Genomic DNA, 10,900 nt, shown 5'->3' with positions numbered 1-10,900 from the left:
ATGATAGAGACAGTATAGTGAAAGTAGAAACATTATGGTGACAGTAGTTAGATGTGTTTGCACATAAAGCTGTCTTTTATTGTATAGCTGTGCATGTCAATGTGCAATAATTTGATTGAAATCTCTTTGTTTACCGTATTTTACAGGTAGTGATGAAATTGGCTTCATTGTTACATCACGTGCTCCCCTCTCACGCCTTCGCTTGACATAAAGAGTTAACTGAGCGGGGGAGAAACCTGAGAGCAGCTCTTCCCCCTCTGCTTGGCCAGCCAATCAGATCAGCCAGCCTGCTGGAGTTGAAGGGCTCTGAAAGTATAAAACCAAAGTGCTATGCACAGAGAGGTAGGATCTTGAGCTCAAGCAAAGAACTGGAAAGAGAAGGGTGCTTCTGCAAACCACCTGACAAAAAAACGACCAAGAACTTGAGCCAACGAACAAACAAAGGAAAGCAGGCAACAATGAAGACAATACTAGCAACCCTGACTCTGTGCCTGGTCATTCTGATGGCCACCGGCAACCCCTTCGAGAGGAGAGGAGGCTCGGCCACCAGCGGGAAGGAGAAGAAGATGCAGTATGCAGCGTGGGACGACGTGAATGTGATCGCCCATGGCCTGCTCCAGCTAGGCCAAGGCCTCAAGGAGCATGTGGACAAAACCAAGGGCCAGATGAGGGACATCACTGCCAAGCTGAAGGTCTTCAACGGCACTGCAGCGGACCTGGGCAAGGAGAGCCAGAGGCTGCAGGCGGAGGGCGAGGTGTTGAAGTCCAAGGCCCGGGGGCTGGAGGACATGGAGTTCCAGGTGCTCAACGAGACGGCCGAGCTGAGGGAGAAGACAGAGGAGATGCAGCAAGAGAGGAAGAGGGTGGATGAGAGGATGAACAAGCTGGAGGAGAAGATGGATGGCATGCTGCAGGGAGAGGGGCTGCCCGACATGAACATAGGCAACTCAGGCAACTACAGCGATGCACGCATCATTCAGGTAAGGAGGGAATCCATGACTCTATTTGGTCATTCATTGTGTTTGGAAAATAAGCTATGATACAATTGTGCATTTGGTGTAAAGGAAGGGAAGCAAATGACTTGAGATAAAAAGTGATTACTGACAAGAAAGACTCTAAGCTAACTGCTGCATGTCTCCCCTTTTGTGAGTTTACTTCTCTGCAGTTGCCATTGTATCCATTAATTTCTGATCACTTCAATTCTGATTGCTTCAGTTGTATGAAGGCATTACCATACAATGCTTTTTTGCAGTGAGCAGCCTGGCATATTAATTTACTATTAATTTACTGCGATAACATGACAAAACACCACAGCAAATAGATTAATTGATTAACATTAAGTAATGTGTATTACAGTAGGCTACTAGTATTATACTTTCTCCTACATTAGTCATGCATAATAGTTTGGCAAATGGCCTATTTGCTGATGTTCAGAGGAACAACTGGAGGGGGACAATAGATGCATTTTGATGGACAAGAACAGTTCTGGGATTATTTACATTGACTCAAAGGGACTTAAAGATATTCAGCCTGAAGCAATGTCTGAAGGCATGCCAGTGGGTGTGTTTATTGTGCTGGAGTGCGTGGACTACGTGCTAAACGTTGGCCAGACAAAGGAAATGCACCCATTCGTTTCAGAATGTGTGAATGATTTTTAAACCATGATATTTGGAACATAGCCCAGTTGAGGAAAATGTCACTCTTGATTTAAAGATCACGTGGAGCTGCTATAGGACCTGAAAAGTAAAAAGAGAATTTCTTGTTCTGACATTGACTTTTTTTGTGGGATGGAAACCCCCAAGTTATTATTTAACCAAACTACCGGGTTGGAAATTACAAAAGCTGTTGAATGTGCTCGGATAGGCTATGTGAAATGCGGCCCGATTCAAAGCACAAGCACATAGTAGTCTATATGTTATAGTCTAAAAACACAGATCACAATATCGCCTTTGTGGTGGGCTATTCCTATGTTATAAGAAACATAGGCTACTTAAAATTATGTCACAGGAGAAAGACTAACAGGGTACCTGTCTGTTTTCTTTCAGTGGATGCTGGAAGCTCAGAATAAACGTATTGATGACCTGGTCAACAGAATCCAACTCCAGCAAGATAAACTTGAAAAGCAGAACGTGCGCATCAGGACCCTGCAACACCAGGTATGAAACATTTTGTGAATATCACTGACCCATGTATAATTATTTAAACAATTCATGAGGCTATTATGTATTATTAATTATTTAAAACGTCGTTTTCCTTGCTCACTCAGATTCAACTGAAAAAAGAGAGACCAGCATTCAGGCGTAAACCAGAAGAGACCGTTCAAAATGGCAGCATTGAGCAGCGCGACTCACCCATCGGTAAGTAAAGGCAAGCTTCATGTCAAATCCGTTGTTTAAATTGACGCCCAGACAAATACTGACCTCCCATGCCATCTACTTTGAGACAATACGAGGCTTAAAACATCAAGTTTAACTGGAGTTCCCTCTAAATGACGTGAAGGATTGACTGTAATTATCAGATAATTGCCCGCGCGCATCTATCTGCCCAAAGCCAGCGAAATATTACGCACAGGTGATTGGCCATGCCAATTAATGCACCTACCAATGACTGAAAAGGTACATTACTTGTCTGAAGGAACGCTTTCATTGGGTTCACAGTAAATATAATATATTCACAGTATAAAGAAAAAGATCACAGTAGGAAGTGTCAATTGAGTTAGGTTACACACTGTCTTACTTAATACAGTAGTACAGTAATTGTAAAAGTGATCATGATGTCCTCGACCTACACCCAAACCAGACAGCTGTTAACATCTGAACTGTATTACTGTGGTCAGCTCATAATGTGGGCTTTCATCAGTGCTGTATGGAGCTTGATCATGGCCAAGTAGGGAAAAGTTCAGACACTAGTTCCAGGATTTCTGGCAATGGAACAATGATTAACTCATGGCAAGTTCCTGTTTAGTGCTTTAGCTGGGGTCTGGTCTCACTAAAAAGTCAGCATTGAGGGATATGAATGAATCAATAGGCCTATACAGGATATGTGAGTCATGATTTAACTCTGAATGTGACCTATGCGAACCATGTCACTTTATGGATGTTGGTCAGATATGTGATTGACCTACTCAGAGTTGATTGAAAAAGAAAGTAACATTGTTATACATACCGTTTCAGTATATTTCCTGTTAAAACAAGTAAATTATCGCTCTCTCAATCAAAAGCAACATGACTTGTGGTTCTATCTAAATAGTGGGTTTTACACTATTTCACACTGTCTGATAGCCACTGAGGAAAGTAGGTGAAAGGTGAACCCACAGGCCCAGAATTGTGAGATGCAGTCACCCAGCAGAACACAATGAGTCGTCTCTCAGCAAATTCTGACGTCAGCAGGATTTCAGGAATTCTATAAAAGAAACAAGTCATCTGGCTGGACTCCAATTGGGGGATAGTTCAGCTGTCTCGGACAGTGTTAACTCAGGGTCACAGCCCCAGCACAGAGGGATAACTCACAAATCTGATGGAGCTTGGGGCGGAGGAGGGGGACTTTTTGCAAATTTAGAACCTAAAAGGGTTCTTCGGCTGTCCCCATAGGAGAACCCTCTGAAGAACCCTTTTTGGTTCCAGGAGAACCTTTTTGGTTCCAGGTAGAACCCTTTTGAGTTCCATGTAGAACCCTTTACACAAAGGGTTCTACATAGAACCCAAAAGAGTTCTACCTGGAACATTAAAGGTTTCTCTATAGGGACAGCCAAATAACCCTTTTGGAACCCTTTTTATTAAGAGTGTATGTTCCTCAGATTAGGTCATTTGGCCCAGAGCCAGAAAAAGTCATGAAAGAAAGCAAGGAAAAGGAGGCGGTTTAATTTAGTCTGGTGAACTTTGTACACACATCCTTTCTTGTTTTGAAGGCACTGACTGCATACCTCCTTGCTCCCTTCTTCCAGCCCTCCCATTTTTCCCTCTCACCATAAAACAGTGGTACATCCCTCAAGAATGTGCAACCTTTCCCCCAGATCTATCAGAGTAGTCAAAAGTCCCTCTTTTTCCCTCCTCCATCCCTTCTTCCCCGCTCCCCATCCCTGTAGACCCTTGCTTCTCCGGCCATAGCTGAATGAGAAGTGTGCCAAAGTTGAGAGGAACCCCTGACCCCAAGGCAAACCGCGACCACAACCACGCACCACTAATCAATAGAGTTCATGCTTCGCCCCGGGTTATTCAAGAAGAGTGATGCATTGGGGTCCCGTGGTCTGCTCTTATGTTTGTTCAATAGCAACCAAGTCAAATCAATATCAATCAAACCAAAACCAATATCGATTGATTGGCTCCAAATCAATTAAAATATTTACTTAGGCGATTGGTGCTTATAAAGAGCATCATAGCCGATGAACGTATGCAGTATCTATCAAGTCGGCATCATATAAACTTGAACCCTTTTCTGGAAAACATTAAGGTTGTGCACCATCTCATGCCTCATCAGGCACATGACAGCCACTGGGCCCCCCATACCTTTTGTTGATGCTGCCTGGCTGTCTCTATCTCATTCTACCTCATGTGCACAGCAACCAATCGCTACTAAGCTCTCTTTTGTTCCGGGCAGGTCAGACTAGGGCACAACACATTAACTCTTGAGCTTTGTTAGGTTTACAATTACTAATAAACCCACTTCACGATAAGGCCTCTTTATGGGCAAACATTCAGCATTCACAGACCTGGAGAGCTACAATGAAGAAGCCAATGATAGGGATCCTAGATAGGGAAACCAGATGTATCCTGATTCCTGAACATCTGACCTAGTTATTAAGTGAAAGGTAAACATGTTATGCAATAATGTCACTACAAAATAATATTTTAAAAACAGTAATATTTGACTTAAGTGACTACTTCTGCTTGGACCCACCAAACCCCCACTTCCATACACACAAGTGTGAATTCCCTCAGTAGAAAACAAGTGGAGTTGTCAGAGGCAGGGTGGACTTTTGCCCCATAGCTCACAAACAAGTTCTGTGTTGGCTGCTGTTCAAGGCACTCGAGATAAGAAACCAGAGTTTTTGTCTTCTAGTTGAATGAGTCATTTATAAATAGAATATTTGTGCCAGCGAAGGGGAAAGGCCAAAGCACTGTTAGAACACAGACCTTGACGACGTGTACTGATACTGTCTTGAGATACGAAGTGTGGGAGAACAGTTTGTGAACCGTGTTGTGTTTTTGTCTTTGTTTTTTTCAGAGATGGCCTCAGACTGCCATGAGCTATTCCTGAGAGGCGAGACGGCCAGCGGAGTGTACACCATTCAGCCATTAAACTCCCAATCCTTTGAAGTCTTCTGCGAAATGACAACCGGTAAGGGGAGTTAGCCAGGATTTTGTCTCACCGTATAAGGTTACCCTATAGCTTAGTTTATGAACATATTGTATCCATACATGAATGACAGTTGGCGGTAGTAAAAAAAAAAAAGACTAATCCCACTGCTCTTTCTCTTTCCTCTCTACAGAAGGTGGCTGGACCGTGATCCAGAGGCGCCAGGATGGCTCAGTTGACTTTGACCAGCTATGGCAGGCCTACCAGAGCGGCTTTGGCAGTCTGAATGGTAAATATATCCTCTGTTGTCTTTTATCATCTCCCTCAATAAATTCCTCTGGAGCTAGCTAGCGAGGTCACACCGAGGTTTGGACAGTACCACCCACATCCACAGCATAGAACAGTACAGCACAGAGCTCTTGACCCAAAACCTCCCAGTTCAGTTTGATTAACAAGCAGCGATACTAACACTAATACAGGATTGTAGATATCAAGATCTAGGGATCAGATGGATCTTGATATGGCAGGTTTGGCATAAACAACCATCTAATCTCCAGCTTTAATGTCCCTGGTGGCTTTAGGTGCCAGAAGTGACCAAATCGCATGGTCTATTCCTGTTAAATTAGATTAAGTGATTACCAGCCCTGTTACGATCAGATCCTTTAAATTAACGAAGACACTGAGATATCTGGACACATGTATGCAGACTTTGCACATGCTACCACAGCCACTGATCAGGTTTTAACTCCTTTGATCTCTCTCTCTCTCTAGGTGAGTTCTGGCTTGGTCTTGAGAAGATGAGCGCCGTGGCCAAAGACACAGACTACATCCTCAAGGTTAAGTTCTCAGACTGGAGGGACGATTCTGAGACCATCCAGTACCCCATCCGTCTGGGCGGGGAGGAGAGCCACTACGCCCTCCACATCCAAGAGACCTCCAACGGCAACCTGGAGAGCGCCCTGACTACCGAGGCCTCCGGCCTGCCCTTCTCCACCCGCGACCAAGACAATGACCAGAAGAACGACACCAACTGCGCCAAACACCTCTCTGGTACGTCTCCTATTTTTCAAAGTTCAAAGTTACTATTTGGCTGAATTTTATCTAAGATTTAAGATTTATTTAGTCTAAGATTTATCTCTCTATGACTCAAATTGGGAATGTAGCACCAATGCCAATCTAACCAGATGTTTGCTCTCTTTCTCCAGGTGGCTGGTGGTTCAGCAACTGTGGACGCTCCAACCTGAACGGCCGCTACTTCATGAGCCCTCCTCCCAAGCAGAGGCATCAGAGGAAGCAGGGGGTCTTCTGGAAGACCTGGCGTGGCCACTACTATCCCCTGAAGACCACCGTCATGATGATCGCCCCCGCTGTGATCGAGAACAAGTCATAGAGGAGAGACGCTCAGCATTCTGACAAATTTTCTCCTCTTGAACTGAAACACTGTTAGAGGCGGTTGGTTAATGACTTGGGTAAGCTACCCAGTCAGTCCTGGCTTCACCCAGTGAGACTTCCAACAGAGCCAAGGCCATTATAAAAACCAAAATAACTCGTACTTGAATGGGCTCCATGTTTCCAATTCTCTGTTTTTCAAAAGTCTTAAAGTCTCTCAGCTAGATACACAACCGAACAATGCATAAATGTATCTTTAAGATGTTAAGAAGTACATGTACATGTGAATCTAGCAGTGGAAAGTTAGCAAGGGTGTTTCACCACAGCTGTGGTATGAGCTCACTCTTAATCACTGTTTAAAGCAACGCTGGGCCTCTCAGACTGCATCAATGAATGGAACAGAATGAGGCGAGTTCCAACATGTTTTTTGTGTTGCAAGAAACCAAGCATTTTCCACGTTAAGACCTATCTGACAGTGGTTTCTGAATGCAAGAGCTCTCCCAGAGTTTTAACAGTGATTTCTAGCTAGAGCAAAGTTTTGTCCGCATGAACACTGTAGTTGTACAAGTGGGGCAGCTCTAGAGAGTTTTTTAATCCGATTGTATGGACCAAATGGTGACTGAAACAATTTGTTGTTTTTCCACATGAAAGTAATGCCATTAGCTATCCAAAGGAATTATATAAAGAAATAATCACTGTAAACTATAATTACAGGATGTAATGAGACAGAACGTGTGTGAAGTATTTTTCAACAATGGTGGTTTCATTGTCTAAATTTAAAGTTATTCTATGGAGCAAACACCATTCCAGCTTCTGTACAATGTAACACTACTTTTCCTGCAGTTTTATTTTGAATCAAAGTAAGCTCACGCTCCACTGTTGTGTTCTCGTGGAGATGTTTTATCCTTCAGTCACATTGACTGTCCTTAAAATGACCAGAGTCATCTATTTCTGTCTCGTGTATGATGAATGAATGTCGACTGTCTCTTCAGAACCTTGACTGTAACTTGTTGTAAAATTCTCTAGTGTTCTTGTCGATGACTTGAGTTTTTTTTTGCCTTCTTTATTTATAAGTTGTAAAGAATCTTTATATATTTCTGCTATCGCCTGTTTGTAATTTATATTGTCGATTTCATGTTTTCCAGTTGTGTAAAATTGCTGTTGTTTTTTTAAGAGAAAATAAACTGATCTTTGGCATGAACCAGCCAATGAAAATGATCTTTGGCATGAAACAGCCAATTCTCTGTCTGATCTCTAATCAAACACACTGATGCAGCTGGAAATACAATCCAGAAGTGAGCCAATGACCAGAATTGAGTATCAAATCCCTTACAAAAAGGCCACATGAAGAAATCACGTGGTTGTCGAACACGTGAAATATATAAATATATATATTTTTTATGTGTGAAGATTCACATGTAGTGTTTTCCCTTGTACTTTGTTTACAAACATTGGAGTAAAACAAGCTTATATTTTGGCTTCTGATGGAATACGACAATTGAACTAAGCACATGAGGCATTTATACGTTCTATTCTTCAAGAATTAATGGGTACATATCATTCATTTATAAGTCCAAAAGTCCAAAAATGGATGTAGCAACTAAAGATTGCCTCCTTATCCCCTGTCATACTTCAGATCATTTAGCTATCTGATTTAAAAATTTAGGACCCCTTTAGGTAAAAAAAAAATGATTTAAAAAAATGATTTGATAGATATTGAATTTGGCCTTTACTACTAAAGCCTAGAGAAACGCATTGAATAACACATTCATAAATGGCAAAAAAAGACAGTCAAAAAGACAGTAGTATTTTTTTTACACATATTTAACACCTTAAATATGTGAGATCATTTAATGAAAAACTCCACCCTAAAACTATATTTTGGTATTTGCTTCATTAGTCCATTGTTGATATAGTCCCAAAATGTTTTGCATATCAGCAATCAAGTTTTAAGACATATAACTTTCAAAAAACAGAAACATATTTCTGTATTTTGAAAGTGGGGGGAATTTTCCATTGGGGTGTCAGGACAGAGAAGAGATTTGACTGGGCAGAGCTGGAGCTCGGTTTGGGGTGTAGGGTTTGAGCATAGCCTGAAGGTAGGGAGGGGCAGTTCTTCTTGCTGATCCATAGGCAAGTACCATGGTGTTGTAGTGGATACGAGCTTCAACTGGAAGCCAGTGGAGTGTGCGGCGGAGCGGGGTGATATGAGAAACTTCGGAAAGTTGAACACCAGGCAGGCTGCGGCGTTCTGGATAAGTTGCAGGGGTTTGACGGCACAAGTAGGGAGCCAGCCATGTCCAGACGGGAGATGACAAGTGCCTGGATTAGGACCTGCTCCGCTTCCTGTGTGAGGTAGGGTCGCACTGGATGGATGTTGTAGAGGATGACCCTGCAGGAGAAAGTCACTGCTTTGATCTTTGCAGAGAACGTTTGCAGGGAAGGGTGTTGTCCAGGGTCACGCCAAGGTTATTTTCACTCTGGGAGGGGGACACTGTGGAGTTGTCAACCGTGACGGAGAGGTCTTGGAGTGGGAGGAAGAGCAGCTCCGTCTTGACGAGGTTGAGCTTGAGGTGATGGGCCGACATCCAAGCTGAGATATTTGCCAGGCACGCAGAGATGTGTGTCACCAACTGGGTGTCAGAAGGGAGGAAGGAGAAAGGAGCTGAGTGTCATCCGTATAGCAGTGATAGGAGAGACCATGTGAGGATATGACAATGCCGAGTGACTTCGTGTATAGAGAGAAGAGGAGAGGGCTTAGAACCGAGCCCTAGGGGACACAAGTAGGTAGAGCACGTGGTGCAGACACAGATCCTCTCCTCGTCACCTGGTAGGAGCGGTCTGCCAGGCAGGATCCAATCCAAGAGTGTGCAGAGCCTGAGACACCCAGCCCCTGAGAGGGTGCAGAGAAGGATGAGAGTTATTTAAGATACACTACATGGCCAAAAGTCAAACATCTCATTCCAAAATCATGGGCATTAATATGGAGTTGGTCCTCCCTGTGCTGCTATAACAGCCTCCACTCTTCTGGGAAGGCTTTCCACTAGATGTTGGAACATTGCTGCAGGGACTTACTTCCATTCAGCCACAAGAGCACTAGTGAGGTCAGGCACTGATGTTGGGCGATTAGGCTTGGCTCACAGTCGGCGTTCCAACTCATCCCAAAGGTGTTCGATGGGTTGAGGTCAGGGCTCTGTGCAGGCCAGTCAAGTTCTTCCACACCGATCTCGACAAACCATTTATGTATGGACCTCGCTTTGTGCACGGGGGCATTGTCATGCTGAAACATGTAAGGGCCTTCCCCAAACTGTTGCCACAAAGTTGGAAGCACAGAATCATCTAGAATGTAATTGTATGCTGTAGCGTTAAGATTTCCCTTTACTGGAACTAAGGGGCCTAGCCCGAACCATGAAAAACAGCCCCAGACCATTATTCCTCCTCCACCAAACTTTACAGTTGGCACTATGCATTCGGGCAGGTAGCGTTATCCTGGCCTCTGCCAAACCCAGATTAATCCGTCGGACTGCCAGATGATGAAGTGTGACTCATCACACCAGAGAACTCGTTTCCACTTCTCCAAAGTACAATGGTGGCGAGCTTTACACCGCTACAGCCGAAGCTTGGCATTGCGCATGTTGATCTTACGCTTGGTTGCGGCTGCTCGGCCATTGAAACCCATTTCATGAAGCTCACAGCGAACACTTCTTGTGCTGATGTTGCTTCCAGAGGCAGTTTGGAATTCGGTAGTGAGTGTTGCAACCGAGGACGGACAGAATTTGTATGCGCTTCGCGCTTCAGCAATCAGCGGTCCCATTCCGTGAGCTTGTGTGGCCTACCACTTTGCGGCTAAGCCGTTGCTGCTCCTAGACATTTCCACTTCACAACAGCACTTATAGTTGACCGGGGCAGCTCTAGCAAGGCAGAAATTTGATGAACTGGCTTATTGAAAAGGTGGGATCCTATGATGGTGCCACATTGAAAGTCACTGAGCTCTTCAGTTCGGGCCATTCTGCTGCCAATGTTTGTCTATTGAGATTGCATGGCTGTGTGCTTGATTTTATACACCTGTCAGTAACGGGTGTGGCAGAAATAGCCAAATCCACTAATTTGAAGGGGTGTCCACATACTGTACATAGTGTACATACCATGCAGTGTACTCTTCAAAGAGGCTGGGGGAAATTTGTTCCACCATTTAGGTGCAAGGACAGAGAAGAGC

General features: G+C 43.9%; 1 protein-coding gene across 1 annotated transcript; it reads left to right on the top strand.

Moving 5' to 3' along the window:
* The first annotated feature begins 345 nt into the window (after nt 1-345).
* On the top strand, nt 346-7,902 carry LOC120020489 (angiopoietin-related protein 4-like). Its single transcript, XM_038964191.1, has 7 exons — nt 346-980; nt 2,046-2,156; nt 2,267-2,357; nt 5,224-5,337; nt 5,489-5,584; nt 6,067-6,345; nt 6,501-7,902. The coding sequence occupies exons 1-7, from the start codon at nt 459-461 to the stop codon at nt 6,683-6,685; spliced, it is 1,398 nt and encodes a 465-aa protein (XP_038820119.1). The 5' UTR covers nt 346-458; the 3' UTR covers nt 6,686-7,902.
* The last annotated feature ends 2,998 nt before the right edge of the window (nt 7,903-10,900 follow it).

This window comes from Salvelinus namaycush, chromosome 25, assembly GCF_016432855.1.
Source record: "Salvelinus namaycush isolate Seneca chromosome 25, SaNama_1.0, whole genome shotgun sequence".
NCBI classification, from domain to species: domain Eukaryota; kingdom Metazoa; phylum Chordata; class Actinopteri; order Salmoniformes; family Salmonidae; genus Salvelinus; species Salvelinus namaycush.
This window is presented reverse-complemented; position numbering and strand designations above follow the sequence as displayed.